Source organism: Bos grunniens, chromosome 2 (assembly GCF_055505025.1).
Source record: "Bos grunniens cultivar Pamir isolate PY7600 chromosome 2, Bosgru_T2T1.0, whole genome shotgun sequence".
Lineage (NCBI taxonomy): Eukaryota > Metazoa > Chordata > Mammalia > Artiodactyla > Bovidae > Bos > Bos grunniens.
Window position 1 is genome coordinate 17,364,511 of NC_141166.1, and position 25,555 is coordinate 17,390,065.

The following is a 25,555-nucleotide window of genomic DNA, read 5'->3' on the forward strand; positions in this document are numbered from 1 at the left end:
GTAATAAGACCCCATGAGTTCTGTGGAAAGAAGACACTTGGACACTGGTTAGCCTAGCAGTTCTGCACACAGGGGATCTCACCTCTCAGGCCCAACTTGAAGCAGAGAGACAGTTGGGAGGCACCAGGAGGCATAAAGACAGAGAGTCTCACCTTTCACCTCTGGCCTTCAAGAGCAATCAAGTTAGTTCAGTGAGACTTAGACTGTGAAGCACAGGTGGGAATGCTGGAAGTTCAGTGAGTTGCTGGGAAATCAGAGAACCAGAGAGTCCTGGGACTAGAGATGAGGGAAAGGGGGTCTCCAGGCGGGTGATACATGAGGGGCAGCTCAGATGACCCGGGCCCTCTCTCCCCAGTGCCCACCCCCAGTTGAGAATGAATCCAGCAGTATTCTGCCATCCTGCTGAGAGCTAGGCCATGAGCATCACAGCCTCTTCTGAGGCTGATTCACCTCCCTCTGTTCCCTCTCAACCTGAAAACCTCACCAGAGAAGCAATCCCCCACACCTCCATGCTCCTCCTCCTTCAGGCTGTCTTTGTTCATGGAAGCCTGGTTGGCCTTGGAGACCAGAGCCTGGAGCCCTGTATTCACCTGTTGACTGGTATGACTCAGAGACCACAGAAAACCCAACGTGAACCAGCCTAAGCTAGGAAGAAATTTACTGACATGTATAATTAACAAGTCAAAAGATTGTTCTAGCTTCAGGCATGGCTAGACTCAGGGGCTCGAGCAATGTCATCAGAAAACTCAGGGTTCCTCTGCCTTTTGGCTCAACTCTGCTGCTATCCATGTGGGCTGCAGCCTCAGCTTCTTACTCAGCTGCCCAAGTTCAATGCCCAAGGCTCAGAATCAAATTTGTTCTCTTCCCAGCAACTCAGGCAAAAATCTCAGGTCTCACTCTGATTGGATCAACTTGAGCCAATCTGTTTAGCCAGAGGGGGCTTCCAGGCACTGATTGACCAGGACCAAACCACATCCTTCCTGTGAGGCTTGATTAAGATTGGGAGAGGGGAAATTATCCAGGAGGCAGACTGGACAGTTTCAGGAGATTATTGCCAAGAGAACAGTAAAGATTGCTGGTCGCAAAAACAACAGATGTCCCCAGTACCTTCTGGAATCCTCACTAGCATCTGCTTCCTTCAAGGGATTTGCTTGCTGCCAAGAGCCTCACAGCTGGGCCCCAGCATGGTGCATGTGAAATGAGCTTGTCTCAAATGACCACCTGGCACTTCATGTTGCTATGGGCAGCAGCCTTGATGGAAAGCTCCCGAGGGCACATACACCCTTCTAACTGGGTTCTTGGCTCTGCCCAGAACTTCGTGGAATCCCACAACAGTCAGTGGCTGCGAGGCCATCTCCATAAATAATGCACATATCATTCACCCAGTATATAAGGTCAATGTCCCAGGCGGTTTTAGAATGTTTTACCTCTATTTCCTTGTTTGAGCCTTCATCAGCTCTCTGAGCTCAGACCAAACCCTGTGGGCATAGACTGAGGTCTCCATAGGCTGAGTATAGCTCCTTGCCTACAAAGTGTTGAAGTTGGGAGGGACAAGCAGCCACACAGCAGAACTGGACCAACTCAAGTAAAGCTGTTACTGGGGTTTTCATCCTCACAAAACAACTTCCACTAGGAGAGACCAGAGTAGCCAGGGACCTGAGGCAAGCAGGGCTGCCTCAGGCTGCCTCCAAGACACGGGAGGCCACAGGGGAGACTGGGCATCAGGGTCCTGGAAGGACTGGGACCTGGGAGGCCTTTGGGCCCTTGGGCCAGCAACGGAGCTGTGGAGAGGTGACCCCAGATCCTGGACCTTGGGCCTGGGGCAGCCTGGAAGGGAGGCAGAGTTCCAGGGAGTACAGCTGGGAACTCCCGCCCCCCACCCCCAAATCCAATCAGTTGAGGCCCTAGAGCCTCATCAGAGCAGCAGCCACTGTGTGGAGTCCTACAATAGGGCCCAGAGATGGCCAAAAGCTGTGCCTGCCCTAGGAGGACGCTCTGTACACCATGCATTTCAACAGAACTAAACAAGAGAGAGGGCTTCCCTGGTATTCAGCCGGTAAATAATCTGCCTGCAGTGCAGGAGACCCCGGGTTCGATTCCTGGGTCGGGAAGATTCCCTGGAGAAGGGAAGGGCGATGGACAGAGGAGCCTTGGTGGGCTACAGTTTACAGGGTCGCAAAGAGTCAGATATGACTGAGCGACTAACACTTTAAAACAAGAGGGAGTTTGAAACAAGAGGGTCCAGAATCCAGGGGACTCCCATGACTCCAGAGGAGCCAACCCTGGCCTCAGCTCTGGCTCTGGGAGGCCTGCGGTCTCCACTCCAGGAAAACAAGGATCAGAACCCTGAGATGGACCAGAGGGAAGGCTTGGGAAATGACCACCGACTTTCATGTCTGACTGGAGTTACAGCAACAGAGAGGGAGGAAGATCTTGTTTTTGGCCAAGCCTGCGTTTGCTAGGGGCCAGGGCCCAGAATGGCTCTTTCCTGGAAGGTGCTGAACGCAGGAGAGCTACATGCAGTTTCTCTATGTCCACCAGGGGGCGCCCATTCCCCACAAATCTTCCAACTTGGGGTTCCTGAGAATCCTGTCCTTCCCCTTGGAGAGAACTTGAATAGGATCCAGGTGACCCTGTATCCCGAGGACACGTCGCAGGCACTGATAAATTGTGTACTAAACTCAGGACTACAGAGAAGTGGGTTCTGCCAAAGGTAGCAGGGTCTGTTCCAGACCAAACCTTTGGAGGGGTGAGCAGTACGGATGGGAAAATGAGTGTGGAGAGCTCACAGTGCAGACTTAAGACCCTAGGAAAGGCAGCTCTGGGCCATGGCACACGCCTCTTGCTAGTGTTGCCTTCAGGCAGAGTAGGAGATGGAGGCCCAGCTGGGCTCAGTTATTTGCCCCACATTAACCACCCTTATAGCAGAAAGTGAAGAAGAACTAAAGGGCCTCTTGATGAAAGTGAAAAAGGAGAGTGAAAAAGTTGGCTTAAAGCTCAATATTCAGAAAACTAATATCATGGCATCTGGTCCCATCACTTCATGGTAAATAGATGGGGAAACAGTGGAAACAGTGGCAGACTTAATTTTTGGGGGCTCCAAAATCACTGCAGATGGTGATTGCAGCCACGAAATTAAAAGACGCTTACTCCTTGGAAGGAAAGTTATGGCCAACCTAGATACTGTATTCAAAAGCAGAGACATTACTTTGCCAACAAAGTTCCATCTAGTCAAGGCTGTGGTTTTTCCTGTGGTCATGCATGGATGTGAGAGTTGGACTGTGAAGAAAGCTAAGCGCCGAAGAATAGATGCTTTTGAATTGTGATGTTGGAGAAGACTCTTGAGAGTCCTCACACCAAACACGAGGCTCCGCTGTGGACCCCTCACACCCCACACACGACGCTCTGCTGTGGACTCCCCCAAACCCCACACACACACGAGGCTCCGCTGTGGACCCCTCACACCACACACGAGGCTCCCCTCTGGACCCCTCACACCACACACACGAGGCTACGCTGTGGACCCCTCACACCACACACGAGGCTTCTCTGTGGACCCGCCACACCACACACACACACGAGGCTCCGCTGTGGACCCCTCACACCACACACGAGGCTCCTCTGTGGACCGCTCACACCAAACAAGAGGCTCCGCTGTGGACCCCTCACACCACACACACAAGGCTCCGCTGTGGACCCCTCACACCACATACACACACGAGGCTCCGCTGTGGACCCCTTACAACAAACACAAGTCTCCGCTGTGGACCCCTCACACCACACACGAGGCTCCGCTGTGGACCCCCCACACCACACACACACACGAGGCTCCTCTGTGGACCCCTCACACCACACACGAGGCTCCGCTGTGGACCCCCCACACCACACACACACACGAGGCTCCGCTGTGGACCCCTCACACCAAACACGAGGCGCCGCTGTGGACCCCTCACACCACACACAAGGCTCCTCTGTGGACCCTTCACACCACACACGAGGCTCCTCTGTGGACCCCCCACACCACACCACACACACACACGAGGCTCCGCTGTGGACCCCTCACACCACACACGAGGCTCCGCTGTGGACACCTCACACCACACACGAGGCTCCGCTGTGGACCCCTCACACCACACACACACACGAGGCTCCGCTGTGGACCCCTCACAGCACACACACGAGGCTCCGCTGAGGACCCCTCACAACACACACGAGGCTCGGCTGGGGACCCCTCACACCACACACGAGGCTCCGCGGGGGACCCCTCACACCACACACGAGGCTCCGCTGTGGACCCCTCACACCACACACACGAGGCTCCCCTCTGGACCCCTCACAGCACACACACGAGGCTCCACTGTGGACCCCTCACACCACACACGAGGCTCTCCTCTGGACCCCTCACACCACACACACGAGGCTCCACTGTGGACCCCTCACACCACACATGAGGCTCCTCTGTGGACCCCCCACACCACACACACACGAGGCTCCGCTGTGGACCCCTCACACCACACACGAGGCTCCTCTGTGGACCCCCCACACCACACACACACACGAGGCTCCGCTGTGGACCCCTCACACCACACACACAAGGCTCCGCTGTGGACCCCTCACACCACACACGAGGCTCCGCTGTGGACCCCTCACACCACACACACGAGGCTCCTCAGTGGACCCCTCACACCACACACGAGGCTCCGCTGTGGACCCCCCACACCACACACACACACGAGGCTCCGCTGTGGACCCCTCACACCACACACGAGGCTTCTCTGTGGACCCGCCACACCACACACACACACGAGGCTCCGCTGTGGACCCCTCACACCACACACGAGGCTCCTCTGTGGACCGCTCACACCAAACAAGAGGCTCCGCTGTGGACCCCTCACACCACACACACAAGGCTCCGCTGTGGACCCCTCACACCACATACACACACGAGGCTCCGCTGTGGACCCCTTACAACAAACACAAGGCTCCGCTGTGGACCCCTCACACCACACACGAGGCTCCGCTGTGGACCCCCCACACCACACACACACACGAGGCTCCTCTGTGGACCCCTCACACCACACACGAGGCTCCGCTGTGGACCCCCCCACACCACACACACACACGAGGCTCCTCTGTGGACCCCTCACACCACACACGAGGCTCCGCTGTGGACCCCCCCACACCACACACACACACGAGGCGCCGCTGTGGACCCCTCACACCACACACAAGGCTCCTCTGTGGACCCTTCACACCACACACGAGGCTCCGCTGTGGACACCTCACACCACACACACACACGAGGCTCCGCTGTGGACACCTCACACCACACACACACACGAGGCTCCGCTGTGGACCCCTCACACCACACACGAGGCTCCGCTGTGGACACCTCACACCACACACGAGGCTCCGCTGAGGACCCCTCACAACACACACGAGGCTCCGCTGAGGACCCCTCACAACACACACGAGGCTCCGCTGGAGACCCCTCAACCACACACGAGGCTCCGAGGGGGACCCCTCACACCACACACGAGGCTCCGCTGTGGACCCCCCACACCACACACACACACGAGGCTCCGCTGTGGACCCCTCACACCACACACACAAGGCTCCGCTGTGGACCCCTCACACCACACACGGGGCTCCGCTGTGGACCCCTCACACCACACACACGAGGCTCCTCAGTGGACCCCTCACACCACACACGAGGCTCCCCTGTGGACCCCTCACACCACACACACGCGGCTCCGCTGTGGACCCCTCACACCACACACGAGGCTCCTCTGTGGACCCCCCACACCACACACACACACACACGAGGCTCCGCTGTGGACCCCTCACACCACACACACAAGGCTCCGCTGTGGACCCCTCACACCACACACGAGGCTCCGCTGTGGACCCCTCACACCACACACACGAGGCTCCTCAGTGGACCCCTCACACCACACACACACACGAGGCTCCGCTGTGGACCCCTCACACCACACACACGAGGCTACGCTGTGGACCCCTCACACCACACACGAGGCTCCTCTGTGGACCCGCCACACCACACACACACATGAGGCTCCGCTGTGGACCCCTCACACCACACACGAGGCTCCTCTGTGGAGCGCTCACACCAAACAAGAGGCTCCGCTGTGGACCCCTCACACCACACACACAAGGCTCCGCTGTGGACCCCTCACACCACATACACACACGAGGCTCCGCTGTGGACCCCTTACAACAAACACAAGTCTCCGCTGTGGACCCCTCACACCACACACGAGGCTCCGCTGTGGACCCCCCACACCACACACACACACGAGGCTCCTCTGTGGACCCCTCACACCACACACGAGGCTCCGCTGTGGACCCCCCACACCACACACACACACGAGGCTCCGCTGTGGACCCCTTACAACACACACAAGGCTCCGCTGTGGACCCCTCACACCAAACACGAGGCGCTGCTGTGGACCCCTCACACCACACACAAGGCTCCTCTGTGGACCCTTCACACCACACACGAGGCTCCGCTGTGGACCCCCCACACCACACACACACACGAGGCTCCGCTGTGGACCCCTCACACCACACACGAGGCTCCGCTGTGGACCCCTCACACCACACACGAGGCTCCGCTGTGGACCCCTCACAACACACACGAGGCTCCGCTGAGGACCCCTCACAACACACACGAGGCTCCGCTGAGGACTCCTCACAACACACACGAGGCTCCGCTGTGGACCCTCACACCACACACGAGGCTCCCCTCTGAACCCCTCACACCACACACACTAGGCTCCGCTGTGGACCCCTCACACCACACACGAGGCTCCTCTGTGGACCCCCCACACCACACACACACACGAGGCTCCGCTGTGGACCCCTCACACCACACACACAAGGCTCCGCTGTGGACCCCTCACACCACACACGAGGCTCCGCTGTGGACCCCTCACACCACACACACAAGGCTCCTCAGTGGACCCCTCACACCACACACGAGGCTCCGCTGTGGACCCCCCACACCACACACACACACGAGGCTCCGCTGTGGACCCCTCACACCACACACACGAGGCTCCGCTGTGGACCCTCACACCACACACGAGGCTCCCCTCTGGACCCCTCACACCACATACGAGGCTCCGCTGTGGACCCCTCACACCACACACGAGGCTCCGCTGTGGACCCCTCACATCACACACGAGGCTCCCCTCTGGACCCCTCACACCACATACGAGGCTCCGCTGTGGACACCTCACAACACACACGAGGCTCCGCTGTGGACACCTCACACCACACACCAGGCTCCCCTGGGGACCCCTCACACCACACACACGAGGCTCCCCTCTGGACCCCTCACACCACACACGAGGCTCTCCTCTGGACCCCTCACACCACACACACGAGGCTCCCCTCTGCACCCCTCACACCACACACACGCGGCTCCGCTGTGGTCCCCTCACACCACACACACGAGGCTCCGCTGTGGACCCCTCACACCACACACACGAGGCTCCGCTGTGGACCCCTCACACCACACACGAGGCTCCGCTGTGGACCCCTCACACCACACACACGAGGCTCCCCTCTGGACCCCTCACACCACACACGAGGCTCTCCTCTGGACCCCTCACACCACACACGAGGCTCCCCTCTGGACCCCTCACACCACACACACGAGGCTCTGCTGTGGACCCTCACACCACACACGAGGCTCCCCTCTGAACCCCTCACACCACACACACTAGGCTCCGCTGTGGACCCCTCACACCACACACACGAGGCTCTGCTGTGGACCCCTCACACCACACACGAGGCTCCCCTCTGGACCCCTCACACCACACACACGAGGCTCCACTGTGGACCCCTCACACCACACACACGCGGCTCAGCTGTGGTCCCCTCACACCACACACACGAGACTCCGCTGTGGACCCCCCACACCACACACACACACGAGGCTCCGCTGTAGACCCTCACACCACACACGAGGCTCCCCTCTGGACCCCCCCTCACACCACACACGAGGCTCCGCTGTGGACCCCTCACACCACACACACGAGGCTCTACTGTGGACCCCTCACACCACACAGGAGGCTCCGCTGTGGACCCCTCACACCACACACACGAGGCTCCGCTGTGGACCCCTCACACCACACACGAGGCTCCGCTGTGGACCCCTCACACCACATACACGAGGCTCCACTGTGGACCCCTCACACCACACACGAGGCTCCTCTGTGGACCCCCCACACCACACACACACACGAGGCTCCGCTGTGGACCCCTCACACCACACACGAGGCTCCGCTGTGGACCCCTCACACCACACACGAGGCTCCTCTGTGGACCCCCCACACCACACACACACACGAGGCTCCGCTGTGGACCCCTCACACCACACACGAGGCTCCCCTCTGGACCCCTCACACCACACACACTAGGCTCTGCTGTGGACACCTCACACCACACACACGAGGCTCAGCTGTGGACCCTCACACCACACACGAGGCTCAGCTGTTGACACCCCACGCCACACACACACGGGGCTCAGCTGTGGTCCCCTCACACCACACACACAGGTCTCCTCTGTGGACCCCTCACACCACACACGAGGCTCTGCCTTGGAGTCGTCACACCACACAGGAGGCTCTGCTGTGGACCCCTCACACCACACACACACGGCTCCTGTGTGGACCCCCACAAAGACACACATGAATCGCCTCTCTGGACCCCCCCCACTACCACACACAAGGCTCCTCTGTAGACCCCTCCCACCACACATATGAGGCTCATCTGTAGACCTTAGGTTCTTAAAAGGGCTCCTCACCTGTCTGAAAATTCCGAGCAGCTCACCTATCACCCCTTACTGTGCTGAAGGGGCAGGGTGTCTCTCCCCCAACCAAGGTATTTATTTTGGAGATCGGAATTTTGAGTTAAGTGCAAGTTTGGTAAGGAATCTGCCTGCAATGCAGGAGACCCAGGTTCAATCCCTGGGTCCAGAAGGTCCCCTAGACAAGAAAATGGCAATCTACTCCAGTATTCTTACCTGGGAAATCCCATGGACAGAGGAGCCTGGCAGGCTACAATCTACAGGGTCCCAATGGTCAGACATGACTTAGCTCTTAGTGACTGAACCTAGGCTGCATTAGTATCCTGGAATGTATGTCCTAAGGGACCAGAAGGTGCCACATGCCACCACCAGGGGGAGCCATTCAGTGGCCAGGATAATCTAGTGAGGCCTTTGAGGTGAAGGGCACAGCTAGCAGCTGTCCCATAGGGAGGTAGCATCTCTGGGATCTTTGGCCCTGAGTGCATACTTGGGCCTGGACCACCCCCTACCCCACCTCCTGGATCCAGAGGGCAGCCCTGCATGTAGCCTGTTTCCCCAGCGTATAGAGGTGTCAGCACCTTTCCAATGAAACTAGGTTAAACAACTTCAGTGAAGATGCTCTCACTACAATCCTAGGAAGGGATGAAGCTGGTAAGTGGCTCCCCCTTCAGCCCATAGCTCTATAGTGCTCCCATCACATCCCCATTAGCCAGTTGCAGCTCAGTCCTTGACTACAGGATGGCCACCCACCAGACCCTGGTGCCAAGGGGCACACCCCCCCAACTGAGGTCTCCAACCCACTGTCCCCAGGAAGGACAGCAGGGTCAGAGTTCAAGATCCTCCCCTCTTCTTGCCCCTGCACCTCTGGAGAAAGCCTAAAGAAACCAAAACAGAAAAACCAGGCCTGAGACAGCTTTGTTAGAACAACTCAGCAAAATAAAATTCCGGTTTATTGTTGGACAACATTGTTTCACACATACATCAAACAGGCCAAAAAAATAAACAGCAACTTCATAGACAAAAAAAGGAAAAAAAAGAAACCTTTTATCTTTGGCCTTTTTAACCATCTCATACAAACCAACTACTTATAGTACAGCTAAGTACATACACAAAAAAAGTTACTGGAATGCTCGGAATAAGATTGTTTTTTTTTGTTGTTGTTTTTGCTTTTTTTACAAGGTTTTTTTTCTCCTTTGAGATTATAATGAACATGGTCACACCACAAGTAAAGTCAGAGTAGGACAGAGAACGCTCCGAAGGCTGGTTTGGTCATCCGAGATCATTAAAAATGGCTGACCCCTAACAATATGTACAAAAATATAAAATGTAAATAAAAAATACAAACAAATTTTCCTTTTTAAAGTACTTTAAGAAAAAAAGCAGGGCCTTAGAAGTTTTGGTTCTTTTTTCCTCCCCTGTTGCAAATTCACGTTGTGGTTTTGGTTGGGTGGTGGAGAGCGCTGTCGTCTGTGGGTGGCGCTGCCCGCCAGGGGCGGGCGGGCGGGACTCTCTACTCGAAGGTGACCACGTTTATAGATTCTGAGACGGGAAGTGGAGGGTGAATAGGTCACGGCGGCCTTTTTTTTTTTTAAGTTTAACTTTTCCTTTTTTGCTGTCTAGTCATCTTCATCAGTCTTCTGCTTCTTGGTATCCACATCGTCATCCTGGGAAGGGAAGGATTGTCAAGGCCTCTTCCAATCCCCTGGGCCCGCCCACCCACTGGCTGAACTCCCGCTGGCAGAACTAAAACCAGGCATGCACTGTTCCAGAGGGCCCCTGTTCCCACTCCAGCTCAAGAGAAGGACCATACACTGCATCTTATAACCACTTAAGTTCCATCAGCCCCTCCAGTGTTAGTGTCTCAGATCCTAGCCCTCTCGCCCAACTCAAGCCAGACCAGACCCACCTCGTCATCTTCAGCTGCCCGTTTGCCCGTAGCTGCCTCAGCCTCCTCATCTTCATCTCCGTCCTCTTCCTCACCTGGTGAGAACAAAGCCCAAGTAAACCGCTCTGCCTTCCTCAACTAACCAGGCACAGTGGGTCCTGGGACTCTCCCACTCAGTGGTAGCCAACAACGGGGTGGTGGGGGGTGGGTGGACACAATGACAGGAAAACTGCAGCTCCTTGGGCAATCTCCAGTAAGAGAGTAACCAGGGTTGAGTGCCGCTGAGCCATCTCTGCTGCCTGACAAACTGGGCAGTCGCTGCACCCACACTGCCCATCACGGGCAGCTTGTCGTCAGAGGTAAGAAGACCCAAGTGAAACCAGAGAAGCCCCACCAACCAACTGATCGGGGCATGGAGGGCACTCTCCAGTGGGCGTTGAGCATGGTGCTGGGGGCACAGCCCCACAGTCACTGGCCTAAAGTGAGAAAGATGCCGGCTCTGCGGCTTCAAGCCCAGTTGGAAGTGGTCCCTTGGACCCACCCCCCGCCCCAGGAAGACCCCAGTCCCTCCCCATCTGCTAGGAAAGACCAGAAGGTACTAGAGGAACAAAGCTACTCACCGTCACCTTCCTCCTCCTCCTCCTCTTCCTCCCCACCTTCCTCCTCTTCTTCGTCTACCTCATTGTCTGCCTCCTGCTCCCCGTTTTCCTCATTCTCCTCGACAGAAAGCAGAACAGCTTGTTGATGAGGACAGAACATCACTCTGCCCCCAACGTCCCTTCTTCCAGACCCTGCCCTGGGCTTCTACAGACCAGACCCCCGGAGAGATGCCCCCTGAAGTTCTAGCCAGAGATCCCAGTACAGAACTGGCCAAGGCCTTGGCCCCCCTGCCCCACCCTTGATTAAGCCCAAAGTCTTAAGTAAGAAGTCCAGGCCAGGAGCTGCTGGGGGTCATGACCACAGCAGACACTCACAGCATTCCCATTTGCAGGTGCCTCTCTCCCATTCTCCGCCTCCTCCACAACTTCCTTCTTCTCCTTTAAGTCCTTCAAAAAGGAAAAGGGAACCAGTAAGTCTTCTGAGTAGCCTAGGGCTGGCAAAGGGGCCCAGACCTACAGGTAGGAGGGATTCAGTGCCAATCCTGATGTCCCAAATTACAAGCTCAAAGTTACAGGTGGGAGAGAGCAAAGAATACTGAGTGTCTGTGGCCGGGATCTCATCCTACTTCTCTACCCTTAAAAACACACACATTTTAAAAAATGGATCCAGAACAGCGGTTCCCACCGCACCTTTACTCATGCTTCTTAGGAAAGAAGCCATGTAGCACCACAGACCGAAACCTGTCTGGCCGGGCAGACGAGCCCGGGAACACTTCACTCACACTCTCTCATCACAGACTTGTTTCCAACCAGAGAGCTCCGCCTCTCACAAATCCTTCTTGGAAGACAGCAGGTATGTGCCATAAATAAATAAGGCAATGGGGGAGGGCCCTGACACTGCGGGAGGATTCCCGTGGGTGGACTAGCCTGGGAAGGGAATGGGAGGGAACTAACTGGCAAAACTGGGGAAGCCGCTTCTCCAGCCAGAGGCCCCGCAGCCGAGCTCGAGCTCGGAGCCCACGATCTGGCAAGCGCAGGGCTTTCTTTGAAGGTACCAGAATCCCACCGATCCCTCCGTAAGCCACAGCCATCCCAGGAGGAGGCAGACCACAGCCCTGGACATGGGCGCGGGCTCAGGCGACAACACTCCTGGGCCCGAGTGAGGCCTTGCTGCACTCAGACGCGCAGTCCCTGAAATGTGGCAGTTGGGAGCACCAAAATGTCCCTCCGTGGCTCTCTCGCCCGTCCGAGGGCCAGCTCGGTGTCCGTCAGGCCGCGCCTCGCCCGAGCCCCAAGGGGCAGCGCCGCCGCGAGTACCCCGCAGCCCCGTAATTATTTCCACCCAGTGCGGCACACTCTGCCGCCAACACAAACAGGCTTCGAGCAGCCAGGGAACCGGAGGCTGCTCGGGCGCCTTCCGGTGAAGGGCGCCGGGGCACCTGCCGGCCCCATCCTCCTGGTGCTGCTCCCTGTCCGACACAGCGCGGACCCCGGCACCGCCCGCTCCCGCCCCCTGGCGGCCGGAGCCCCGGGGAGTTGTGGGGGCGGGGAGGTCGTGGCGCGCAGGCGCGCACCCCCGCCCGGCGGGCTTTGCGCGCGGGCCTCTGCACGCACCGCGCGCGCGGAGCACGTGGCCCCGGGGCCTCCGAGTGCGCCCCTGACCCTGGAGACCTGGCGCTCGCTGGCTGCACCGGCACCGCCGGGCGCGCGCCAGTTGGTCTCCAGTCTTTCCGGGCCTCTGGGCGCCCCCGCCGCCTCCCCTCGCAGGCCTAGATGCGCGCGCCTACGTCTCTGTATTTGGCGGGCAAAGTCCCGCGGGAGGCCGCCCCGAAGTCCGCGGGGCTTTAGCAGTCCCGCAGCCGGAGGCCGTCGGAGACGCATTCAACAGGGGCACTTAGGGCTCCTAGCGGGAAATCACCTTGGGGGAAAAGCGAACGCCCGCGCTGGGAAGGGCTGACCCTCTCCTTCAAACTAGTTCCCTAGCTGGGCCCAGAGAGAACCGGAGGGAGCCCCGGCGGAGATCCGTGTCCCAAGCCCTGCTCCTCTCGTGGAGTCGCCCCTGGGAAAGAACCAGGGGTGACGGCAGGGGCACAGGAGTTAAGGAGACGCCAAGGTGACTCGCGCCTGTCTCCGCAGGGGCACGAATAAGGACCAAAGGATTAAAAAAAAGCGGTTCCTCCTCAAAGTGCCGTGCTCCCGCCGAGGGCGGAGACACTCCCCAGGGCAGGGAGCGGGACCGACGCGGCGCGCAGGAGCGGAGCTGCGCCAAACGCGCAGGATCTCAAAACCGAGGGCAGTGAAGCCGCATCACCGGGCCTCAACAGCCCCTGGCGCGCGGCTCGGTCCACAAGAAGGTAGTCGTGGCCGCAGCTTTTGTTCGCCCGCGCAGTGCCCGAAGCAGCCGCACACTTGGTGCCCCCGGGCAGCCGCGGGGGGCGCCCATCGTCGCCCCGGCGCGCCGATCCTTCACTTTTCGTTTCCTCCCCTCCAGCGCGTGGGCTCGCCTCCTCCTCAGCGATGCCTGGTACCACTGGTGAATTACTGAGGCTGGGCGGCTGCTCCCGGCACACTCCTCCACACCCCGGGAAACCCACCTTCCCTCCCCGGGGGCAGCCAGGGCGGAGGAGACCTTCACACCTCCGCGGGAAGACAACCGACACCGCGGCCCCGCCGCCCCGCTCCGCCTTATCGGAGCCTAGTCCAGATAAACCTCTTCGGATCCAGTATAAGGCGCGAAAAGTCGGCCGCCCGGCGCCTAACAAAGAGCAGCGCCGCGGATGGGCGCTCGCCACGGAGCCGCCACTTCCCGCAGCCGGCCCGCGCCCGCACACGCTGGCCCCCCCAACCCCGGCACTTCCGATTCCAAAAGCGCTCCAGTTTCAAAGTTACCTCAGCGCGCCCCGTGGGCCGACGACCCCCCAGCCAGGTCCCTATCCTCCGGCCGCGACTCCGAAGAGTCACAAACAAGTTTCGGGAGCCCGTGCGGCAGCCTCCCCTCGAGCCTGTCGGCCTCCGCACTCGCATCTCCGGGTCCCTGAGGGCCCTCAGGTCACTCCCGGATGGGCATCACGTTTGCCCACGGCGCTTCCCGCCCCCTCCCCCGCACGCGCACAAAGAGTGGGCTACCTAGTACCCTAGGCCGGGAGCGGGCGGGCTCCGCAGCGAATGGGAGTAACAGCGGGCTCGGGGCAGAGCCGGGTGCGGCGCGCCAAACACCGCTCCGGCAGTGGCGGCGCGCGGACCCCAAAAGGGCGGGCGGGCGGCGTCTAACCTCACCTTGGTGGTGATCTCGGAGCTGGTGTCCACGGCCGCGTCTGACATGATGGGGCACTCCGGTGATCCGATGCAACGGACTGAGAAGAAAAGCGGGAGTTCGAGGACTCTGGCGGTAAAGCTGCCGGAGCCCGCGGCGGCGGAGATGGCGCGCGGCGGAGGTGGCTGCGGCGATCAGGGAAGCCGGAGACGGGAACAATGCAAAGATGGCTTTTCAGAGCAGCCAGTGGGGAACTCACGCGGCGCCAGAACCTTTAATATAGATTAGTGGGCGGCGCTCGGCCTCCTTTGCCCGAACGCCATTGGCTGCGGGCAGGGAGCGGGCGCTCGCTCATTGGCTCGATTCCGAACAATGGGCAAGCATGCTTAAAGCGGCAGTGCCTTGGTGCGTCCGTGCTGCGCAGTCGCCGGCAGCCCTGTCATTCGGGGTCTGAGTTTGCCGGGTCTCGGCGGCACCGACGCCGCTGGGGGAGGGGCGCGCGCTCGCATTCAGGGCGCGCGCTCCCGCCGCTGTTTTGCTCGGTGCTGCTGACGCAGAAAGCCAAAGCGCGGCAAAGCTGCCCGCCCAGCCCCCACCTTCCCCCCACTCCGTCCTTACCCCTCCCCGCGCTTGCTCGGAAGGACGGGGGAAGGGAACAGAAGGAGGCGGCTGGCCCACACGACGGCTGCCAGCGAGGGGGAGGGGCAGGCCGGGTGCTGGGCTGTGCTCGCCCCGGGCGGTACCCTGCGTAGTGCCCGGGGATGCTCACTCCTCCACCCCCGCGCCTTGGCACATTCCACCACGAATTTTCCCAGCGCAAGTCGGTGGAAAACCCCACGACGAGCGATGAGGGCGTGAGGCCGAGGCCCGCGTACCTGGGCCACCCCCTACGTCCTCTATCCGCGTCCAGTTCTGGGTGCCCCGAGTCTTTGGGGAGGTGACCCCTTCGCCCCCTACCCAGCCTAGGCGCCCGCCGCCAAAGCCAGCCGACGAGTGGGCTTCGTGCCAAGCATTCACATTGGGGGTATTCGTGCATCGAGGGGACTCGAGGGCCGGCATGGGCTCCGTCGTCGAGCTGAACAGCCCACGGGCGTCGCAACACACAGCGGGTGCCCGCACTTCGGGGTTCTGATTTGCGCCTGCCCCGAGCGGTCACTGCCGTCGCGACAGCTACTGAGATGCTTCCAGGACCCGGCCTTCGAGTCTGTCGCTCTCCCGCCCCACTTAAAGCTCTGTGAAGGGCACTTGAACATTTCCTTGCTAGGTTATTCGAGGGGAAGTAATGGTCCCTCAGATCGGGTGGGCTAGTCCTTGGGGGCTCCTTGAAGTTTTGGGCGCCATTTAGGGAACACGCGGAGTCCGAAAAGGGGAACCATCCGGCCGCCACACTCAAGATGGCGCTGGGCTCGGCGAGCGTGGCGTGACGTGGCGACCCAACCCACTCGGACGATCCAAAAACCGTAGGCCACCCTCTTCTTATCGCCGTTGCACTTGGCTGTCGAACTGAGACACCGGCTTTGTGGCAGGAAAGATCGAATTGAGTGCAAAGACGTTCGAGAGAAAAAATACCTGTGCCACACACAAGATGGCGACAGATAGTGTTCATCCTCGTGTTGCCAGAAGGGGGCGCCCGACACGGAAGGCGGGACTCGGGAGAAACGAGCGCACACTGGCTGAGAGTGGCGGGCGAACACAAAGTTGACGCTTTGCGTCCTGCCATTGGCAGGTTCCTCTGTCTGTCTCTTGGGGGCCGCCGATTTGGGAATGGAGAAAACCCGGAGTCTGGGATCGGGGAGGAGGGACGATTGCCAAGTCCAGTAGGGCTTGAAGTCGGGGGGCGAGAAGAGAGACTGAGTGGGTCGCCCTTCTCTTTTATTTAAATCAAGGACCCGTGGTCCTGTTTCCACCGCGAGACCCCCGTTAACTAAGCTCAGCGCGCACTCGCATGGCTGCCCCCACCTCGGGCCACAGACTCCGCTGCCCAGCCGGGAGCAGGCGCGGAGTGCCGGGGCGCCACTCGGGTCGGGGTCCCCTCCCATTGCCCCTGTCGCTCGCTTGTCAGGCTCGCATCCCCGTTTACATCTGACTTTCTGGCCGCTGGCCTGTGGGGGCTTTCCCGAGCGAGTTTGTCCTTTGGGGAAAAGAGAAGCCCGGACTCCCTGTCTTCTGGCAGAAGGGAACGTGGGGCAGGTGCTGGACAGGACAGGGCACCGCGCCACCTCCCGCTGCCTGGCGGTCGCCATCCTGTCCTGGGTACGCAACCGCGGAGGTGGGGCGCCCGCCGGGTCCCCGCCCTGCCCCAGGGCGCCCCGATGGCTGGAGGTGCGATTCTCCCCCAGGGCGGGCGCCTGCCAAACCAAAGGACTGGCAAGTGGTGTCCCCCGGGGCCACGCGTCCCAACCTTTTTGTTCACTCCGCTCCCGCCAGCCGTCAGTTGCCTTTGCTGAGACGGAGACCGGGGCCGCCCTTCGCCCCAGAATAGGAAGGGTCTCCTTGGCAGCTGCGGCGGCGACCCTTCCTTTGTATCACGTTATCCCGAGAGGTGGAGGGATTGTGCGGCTCCTACCTGGGGTACAAGAGAGCCTCCTGCGGCGCGACCCTTAAACTCTCGTTACCCTGGAAGGGATTGTTTTGTCCACGAAACGCGGATGCATTGAGAGTTTGCTCTGTGCCGCATTTGAGCGACTGAGTCTTCTTCCCTATCTGGATAGTGGCCTTGGGCAGTCGTCTCTTGTGTCCACGGCTGAAAACTGGTCACGATTGTTCTGGATTCTGACCTTAGTGAACGGGGGAGGGGAGTCGAGGGGAGGGGGCAGATCCTGGGAGGAACTGGGTGAATGTGAATTTCCCTCGAAGAACTGCTTTGCCTGACGCTGTCCCTGTGCAGCTGGCTTGGCTAGGTGGGTAAGTAAGGCTCATGCCCACCTGGTTCTGGAACCAGCGTTCCCTTCACTGAGCACACACTGGGTGCCTTCTGTGTAGGTGGCAGTTAGCCTCTGGCTCATGCTTCAAGCATTTTTAGGTATTCTCCGCACTTTCCAAAGTAGGTAGGACAATTATAGGGTTGGATTTTATGAAACTGATGTTTTTTTGAATGTCAAAACCAACTGAAAATCGGCAGATTTATAGGTTCAATCTCTAATATGCTATCACTCTCCTTTTTAACAGGTCAGGAAAGCGGACCAAGGGATTATAGCAAGGAACTTGGGATAACCAAGTGAATCAGTGACCAAGTTGAGGCTAAAACCTTAGAGTGGAGGAATCTTTGTTGTTAAATGAGCCCTGAATCAGCTATGGCCTTGAACCTCCTTCCTGCCGTAGGCATGTGGTATTTGAAGGCATGTGGTATTTGACACCTCGTAAGTGAAGGCGTTATTTAGGCTAATGGAGAGCCTCATTCCAGGACTTCCCTGATGGTCCAGTGATTAGGAATCCTCCTGCCATGGGTTCAATCCCTGGTCTGGGAAGCTCTCATGTGGAGAAACTAAGCCCAGGTGCCACAACTACTGAGCCAGTGCTCTGGAGCCCACCAGCCGCAACAGCTGAAGCGCATGTGCCTAGCACCCATGCTGTGGAGCCCCCACTTGCTGCCGCCATAGAAAGCCTGAGTGCAGCAGTGAGGACTCAGCACAGCCAAAAAGAGAAAAAGCCCCGTATCTCCAGTGACAGGCAACCCCTCACCTCCTTTGCTCTTTCTGAACAGGTTGTTATCCCCTTCCCCTGTCACTTTGACTCACTGGTGCCTCTCTGCCCTTTGCTGCTTCTGTGACCTTTCAACACCCCACCCCCACCCCCAGGACAAACTGGTAATGCCTTGGGAGCCCACATGTCCTGTCCCTGGTCGTTTACAGCCTGAGGCGCACTGGCTTAGGTTAGAGCTACTTTAAGCCAGGGGACCCAATTGGCCTCCAGGCTAGTTTTGGTTTTAGGGAATTTGCACGAGGGACACCTCTGTATGGCCTGCACACTCTCAGCTGGACGACAGGCCTTTCTCTGCTGGCCTGGGGCACACATTTTTTTCAGTTGCCTCACCCTGTAGGCACTTAAGTTTGCAATTCTTGCTCCAAAGCCATTTCCAACATATTCCTAATTGGTCATCTCACAATTTTGATACCCAACAGACCAGAAAGAATATAAATGCTAGTAAAGCTGCCTAGGTTCAAATCCCAGCTCTGCCATATGCTCTCCGTGTGAATTTGGGAGAGTTATCTTCCCACCTTTGAAAAATGGAGATGACAAGAATAGTATCTACCTTCCACGGGTTCTGGTGGGAACTGAACGAGTTCATATGCAGAAAGTGCTTAAAAATAGGGTCTGGCACAACCAGGAAAGCTGTCAGTGTTCTCAGGATTCCACTTTCCAGCTGCCATCTGTACCTAAGTGGGTTGGCTTCACAGTTTTCGCAGGACTCTGGACAAAGGAACAATGTCTTCAGCAAATTCTTCCTATACTTGGTGGGAAGGGAGGGCACCAGCCGAGCTGAGTTTCTGGAAGCCTGTGACTCGGTGCCTGACATCCTCAGCAGCCCCTCTGGCCTCAGAGGAAGGACAGAGTCTGAGAGGAACAAGCCTCCAAAAGAACCGCCTTTAGAAACCCAGGAGTTTAGGGCTGTGGTTTCCTTGCCCAGGCATCAGGGCCTGGGGAGCTGCCAGGGCCCTTTCAACTCTCCCGCCCTGCCGAGCCCGGATGGGATTGTGTAAGAGCCGCCCTCCACACGCCTGCTCTCTCGTGCAGCACGCCTGGGCCTGCCCGTCCTCCCGGGGAGCCGGGCCAGAAGGCCCTGGTACCCACACAGGTCTGGCCACCCAAAGGCTCCTGCCTGGTTGGGAGAGGGAGGGGGATATCTCTTGAAGTTCAAGGCCTAATCCCAAACTGATGCCAGACTGGAGTTCTGGGGAGGCTTGGGGCGAGGGGTGTGTGCTGTGTACACGACCCTGGCCACCCCCTGAGCACACATGCCCTGGTGTCTCCAGGGATCTTCTGCCGGCCTGTACCATTTCCCAGGCCTTCTTCCCTGTATCCTTGTGTCTGTGTGTGTGTCTGTGTGAGCGTGCCTCCCTGCATAGCCCAAGCAGGTGTTTTGCTTAAGCTCTGGGTACCGTTTGTGAGTGCATGGGCCTAGCATCCCAGTGGCAGGTGAAGGTGCTGGCTAGGGGAGAACATGTGTGGGCGCACAGCCTGTTGCCCTGGCTGCAAAAGCAGGGCATCTGGAGAAAGGTTAATCAGGTATGTGACCGTGAGAAGGCATTTAAGGGGGCATCTCCGCACCTGGCCCCACTTGGAAACCCAGCAAGACAGGAACCAAAAGCGGGCCCCAGCTGAGGACCTCGGTGGTCTGGGCCAGGCCAGAAATCCCAACCTGGTTAAACTTGAAGCTAGGAGAGGCCGGCTTTTTGACATCTTGAAGGTTCCTCTTCCCTCTTTCTGTTAAACTCAAATGGGTCTTTTCTACCTTTCCGTCACCCCTGGCAGAGGAGCCACCCTCAGTCTCGATTAGAGGGGAGAAGATATGAGGGATGGAGGACACACCACCAGCTCCCCTTCTCACAGCCAAGGGGAGTGCAGGCAAGGTGATTGATTGGATGGTTCCGGGGCTCAGAACACTCAGTGGTGCAACCAGGAAACGCCTGGACACGCTGGATGGCTGGTTACCCTGGTCTGGTCCTTACTCGTGTGCTGGTAACTATGGCATTCCTGCAGAAATCTGAGACACTGTCAGGAAGAAGGGACCTGCAGCGCTCAGTCCAAGAACAGCTTCCAGCTCTGATGCTGCCTCTCTGCGATGGAGAAGCCAGGGTGGCTCCGGGAGCATTTGGTTTGCATGTGACAGAGCAGAAGAATGAAGAAGCTTAGCAGAGATCACAGAGCCAGTGGGTGACACCGGGATCGGGCCTCCCGCACCCTCCTGGGAGGGCTCGCAGCTGTGCCGTGCAGCGCATAGGAATCCGTTGGTTTCCAGATCCAGGTGGGAACGAGGGGAGGAGATTTCAGCCTCCTTTAAAGCAATGTTCTCTCCTCCAAGAGGTTTTCTGAGGATTTCACAGGGGAAAAAAAGTGAGGCTCGGACAATTCTACAGGAAGTCTCAAAACAGGATGAAAGGTTACTCCAGAGAGCAAACCTCCCCAGGGAAGGGAAAGAGGAGCACCCTTTCTAAGGAAGTGCAAGCTCCATGGGCATTTAGAGCCTGAGAGGAAAGTCACAGCTCATCCACCTGAACCAAGAGCCCTAGGCCTCCTCAGCTGCAGTGCGTTCTTAACTTACAGTGTTGTGGCCAAGCCTAGAATTGTGACTGTGTACTGGCTCTTGGCAGCTTTCTCCAGGACAGGCCAGTCTCTCTTGCCACTTAGGTGCTTCAAGAGTGTTACTTTGAAAGCGTGGGCTAGACACCTCCCCATCCACCTGGCTGCTGGCAAGGCCTCGGTTTTCCCAATCGCTAAGTGGAGGGAAGAACATAGCCCAGGTTCCAGGGAGGGAACAGCACGGCTGTCAGTACCCCTCCATCCTGAGTCATTCACGGGGCCACATCAAAGTCCTTGGCCAAGACAGTGTTGAGACCCACCCCCCACCTCTACCCCCTGCAAAGTACCTATCACTGAGGGAGTAACCAGTCTCCTCTCGGGCCATATGTGATAGGTTGGAGGTTTCCTCAATGAAGACTTTTAGGACGATAAAATGTATTCCAGAATGTTCTTCAAAGTCACCACTATAATTAAACAAGGGGCAGCCATGATGGAAGTAAAATGTGTTCTGAATACCTGTAGAAAAGATAAAAGGGAAATCAGAAATTAATGATTAATGTTAATAAGTGAGCCTGCATGAAATGAGTGTCGAGCGTTAGTCGCTCAGTCGTGTCTGACTCTTTGCGACCCTATGAACTGTAGCCTGCCAGGCTCCTCTGTCCATGGGATTCTCCAGGCGAGAACACTGGAGTGGGTTGCCATGCCCGCCTCAGGGGATCTTCCTGAGCCAGGGGTTGAACCCATGTCTCTTGCGTTGGCAGGTAGGTTCTTTACCACTAGTGCCACCTGGGAAGCCCCACTTGAATTGAAATGGCTCTCAAAGCAGGCAAGGACCAGCGTTAAGAAACATCCATAGCTGGGAACCCCAGCTCCTGGTTACTGGAAGCTTTCAGCTTCATGCAAGCCTGGCACCTGGCAGTGGTTGGGGTCCTCCATGATTCCTCGCTTCAGTCCTACCTCTCTTCCTCATGGAGCCACTGGTAGGAGTTGGGGCATGCCAGGGACTGGAGGATGCCTAGGACGAGGAGTGCCTAGGCTTGAGTGACGCTGGTTCTAAGCAAATTTCTTTATCCTCCCCACCTGGTTCCCATCATCTGGGCTGAAATGAGAGAGGATCTCTGGGCATATGTGCAGGCTGGGGCTGGCAGGGGCAGGTCTGGTTGTATCCCCCCATTCGGCGTGGCCCTGTGTTCTGCACATCTGGCTATACTTTATCAAGAAGTGACCATTCTATTTCTCTGAATCAATTGCCATTGGGCCTGACGTTCCACTGAGCCAGCCCTGATCCCAGGTGTGAACACCAACTCCGTGCCAGAGAAGAGAAAACTTGAACGTGCTTCCGACAGTTACGGCAGCACCTCTGCAGATGGAGAGAATGGGAAAGAGCCTCTTTTTACAGGTGGGGTTGCTGGGATCCAGAGCAGGAAACTGATTTGCCAGCAGAGTAGCCCCTAGCCAGGAAGAGAACCCCTTGGCCCCAGCTGCCAGGGCTCCATGCCACCCACCCTCCCTCTCAATGAGCAGTGGGGGCCCTGGCAGAGGCTGGCTCTGAAAACTCAAAGGCCCAGGGCAGAGGTGCTTCCTGGAGCAAATCAGGCTTGGCAAGAGGCTAAGGTCAGGGAAAGAAGTAAGGGAGAGAGCAAAGGCGAGGGAGCCTGGGCAGCTCCACCAGGGAAACCAGCCAGGTAGGCACATGAACACGAGGGTGAGGCAGGAGGGTCAGAGGGGAGAGGGTGCCTCTGAAAGCCGCCTTGCCCCAAACAAGCAGAGACATTCCAAACGTGCCCTTCCACAAGTGGGGCCTGGCTACCGGGCTAGAACCCTGAACACTCGCCCCAGCAGGGGCACAGCAAGGGACAGAGCTACACGGTGTAAGCAGTAGAGTGGGCGGTGAGACAGGCAGCTCCTGTTTACTGAACAAAGTCTGGGTCAGTCATGACTCTGGACTCCAGACCCACGTTAACCCATTCAGTGCTAGGTGGTGAGCTACCCACACTCATGGGAGTCAACCCTGTGCCATTCACTGGAAGGACTGATGCTGAAGCCGAAGCCTGATACTTTGGCCACCTGATGCAAAGAGCTGACTCACTGGAAAAGACCCTGATGCTGGGAAAGACTGAAGGCTGGAGGAAAAGGGGACAACAGAGGACGAGATGGATGGTATCACCGACTCAATGGACATGAGTTTGAGCAAACTCTGGGAGATCGTGATGGACAGGGAAGCCTGGCATGCTGCAGTCTGTGGGGCTACAAAGAGTCGGACACAACTGAGCAACTGAACAACAATATGAGAGAGGAAACAGAGGCACAGAGTGGGTGGATGTTGCCCAGGGTACCTGGCAGAGCTGGGTTTTAAACCAGGTGTAGCTCCTGCTTTCAAAGGGAAAAGCTGCTGGTCACAAGCAATCCTGCCCCCACCAGCCTGTGCCCACCCCTACCCACTCCAAAGGCACGGACAGGGTCTTGGACTTTTCTCTGTCGATTGGTAAGGAGTTTATTTTCACCAGCTGAGGGGCTCGTCCTCCAGTAGATAGATGCCTTTCAGGTTGCAGAAGGAGCAGAGAATTCTCCCCAGATGGGTGATTTCTGGTTGCGAGGCAGGATTCCTTCTGGCAGGATATTATGACCCGGAAGAACAGCATTTTGCAACTGTTTGTGGCCAAGGACTCACCTAAGTTAGCCTACTGAAAACTAAATACTCCCGGGCTGTTGCATTGAGCTTTTTCGTGGCATCAGTAGACAGTTGGCAACAACACCTTGAACATTTCTCCAGGCTACCATTGACTGTGGCCTTGCTCTGGGCTGTGGAAGCCCAACGTTGCCCAATGTTCCTTTATAGTGACCCACAGGACAAATTCCTTTCAGGCCCCCACACCAGCAGGGCAGTGTAGCCTGGTGATTAGAAGCACAAACTCCAGGTCCCCCTGCTGTCCTCCTGTTGAGGGTGAGTGGGGGCAGGAGCCCATCAGAGCAGGGTTCTTTGCCTGCCTCTGTGGCTTAGCATGTGAATCCTTGGGCAAGGTGAAACCTCCATAAGTTTCAGTTTTCTCACCTGTAAAATGGGAATAAATAACACCCTCCTGAGACATCTCCTGGGGAATTCCCTGGTAGTCCGGTAGTTAGGACTCCGTGCTTTCACTGCCCAGGTTCGATCCCTGGTCAGGGAACTGAGGTTCTGCCTACCACATGGGGCAGTCAAAAAAAAAAGACTTCTTCCAAATAACTTGCTTTAGTTTTTCTTTATAGACCCTCTGTGTCTTGTAACTAAGCACATTTCCCTCCCTGTCTGGGCTGCCAGAGGCCCAGCACCCACCTTGAGGGCACTCTCCAGTTCCAGATCACGCTGAGGTGGATGGGATCAACCCTATCCCCTCTTACTTCCTACCTTGTTTTCCCTTAACCCAACCTCTTCAGTCATTTTTTTTTTCCTGTTGGCCTTTTGGTATTTCTATGAACTTCAGGACACGGGTCCCTGACCTCCGGGCCTTGTACCGGTTTACTTCCTGTCAGACCAGCAGCGGCATTAGATTGGAAATAAAAGTGCCCAATAAATGTAATGCACCGGAATCATCTCGAAACCATCCCGGTCCATAGAAAAATTGTCTTCCACGAAATCGGTTGTTGTTCAGTCGCTCTTTTGCAACTCCATGGACTGTATCCCGCCAGGCTCCTCTGTCCATGGGATTTCCCAGGCAAGAATACTGGAGCGGGTTGCCATTTCCTTCTCCAGAGGATCTTCCCAGACCAGGGATCGAACCGGTAGTCTCCTGCATTGGCAGGCAGATTCTTTACCGCTGAGCCAGCAGGGAAGGCCCACAAAATTGGTCCCTGGTGCTAAAAAGATTGGGGACCACTGCTTTAGAACTAAGGCCTAAATTAATTATCGTGGTAAAAAGACTGCAGCCCTTTATACCAAAGCACTTCCTCGCAGGTTATATGCTGTTTAAGCCTCAGGCCAATCCAGGTAGGTGCCCCATTTTACAGGAGAGGAAATGGAGGCCCCCGGAGGGAACTGGCAGGGTGGACACCGGTCATTCCACGCCACCTGAGCCATCCACCACCAGTCTCCCCGGACTCCTGCCCTGGCTCCGTAAGTGGCCACCCCCTACCTACTTTCCCAGCCCTTTCCAGAATCCCTCACCTGCCCCCAAGCAGCTGAGTGATTCTGCCCCTCCCTCACATTTCCCTCCCATCCCACTCCATTTCCCTGTTATCATTCTCTTGACTTTGTGGGGACTTTCCAAGAAATGGTAAAATCCACTGCATTAAGGATGATTGAAAAATCTGCCTCTGCTCTCTATGGCCCCCTCTATGGTGCTTCCACCAGATAGTTCAGCTTTGGCTCTGTCCTCAACAGGGAACGGATGGCCTGAGTGCTGGCACACTGCTCAGGACAAGAAGGTGTGGTCCAACCCTCCCAGGAACAAGCCCCAGGAGGGCAGAACACGGGGGCCACTGACTGCCTCTCCACCTCTTTCTTGGGACTTGTCAACCTGGGTGTCTCCCCGGCTGAACCCCAGCTGGTCCCTCAGGGGACCCCGCAGCACGTTGGAAAGAGCCACTACCCAGCCTAGCGCCCCTTCATTCCCTGAACTGGCTTCCTGGGGAAGGCCACAGGCTCCCAAGGGGCTCACAAGTTTCCAGTGCAATGGGGACCCTCTTCAAATTCCAAGCTGCCATCTGAGGCTCAGAGCCTTTGAGTCCAGCTGAGTTTTGAAGCCCCAGATGTGCCCGTGCAGGCC

The 25,555-nt window shown here is 57.6% G+C and overlaps 1 protein-coding gene and 1 long non-coding RNA gene across 4 annotated transcripts; both read right to left on the reverse strand.

Annotated features, from left to right (window-relative positions):
- Positions 1 to 9,750: 9,750 nt before the first annotated feature.
- Positions 9,751 to 14,825, reverse strand: PTMA (prothymosin alpha). 2 transcript variants are annotated; one of them, XM_086335499.1, is made up of 5 exons: positions 14,597 to 14,825; positions 11,696 to 11,767; positions 11,342 to 11,435; positions 10,743 to 10,816; positions 9,751 to 10,500 (listed from the first exon to the last, which is right to left on the reverse strand). In XM_086335499.1, exons 1-5 carry the CDS (start codon positions 14,639 to 14,641, stop codon positions 10,453 to 10,455), a joined length of 333 nt encoding a protein of 110 aa, XP_086191625.1. In that variant the 5' UTR covers positions 14,642 to 14,825; the 3' UTR covers positions 9,751 to 10,452. The 2 variants fall into 2 exon arrangements, with proteins under 2 accessions (XP_086191625.1, XP_086191621.1); XM_086335495.1 differs by having other exon boundaries at positions 11,342 to 11,438.
- A 5,563-nt stretch (positions 14,826 to 20,388) lies between these two features.
- Positions 20,389 to 24,372, reverse strand: LOC147377676 (uncharacterized). 2 transcript variants are annotated; one of them, XR_015140268.1, is made up of 4 exons: positions 23,150 to 24,372; positions 21,771 to 21,912; positions 21,161 to 21,329; positions 20,389 to 20,602 (listed from the first exon to the last, which is right to left on the reverse strand). It is a non-coding gene; the product is annotated as an uncharacterized LOC147377676 (long non-coding RNA). The 2 variants fall into 2 exon arrangements; XR_015140269.1 differs by lacking the exon at positions 21,771 to 21,912.
- Positions 24,373 to 25,555: the final 1,183 nt, after the last annotated feature.

What these genes read in the sequence shown, in the direction of transcription:
- PTMA (XM_086335495.1), bottom strand. Translation starts at nt 14,641, where the DNA reads ATGTCAGACGCGGCCGTGGACACCAGCTCCGAGATCACCACCAAG. An exon ending in GCTCCGAGATCACCACCAAG is followed by an intron (nt 11,768 to 14,596) that starts GTGAGGTTAGAC and finishes TCCTTTTTGAAG; the next exon opens with GACTTAAAGGAGAAGAAGGA. An exon ending in CACCTGCAAATGGGAATGCT is followed by an intron (nt 11,439 to 11,695) that starts GTGAGTGTCTGC and finishes CTTTCTGTCGAG; the next exon opens with GAGAATGAGGAAAACGGGGA.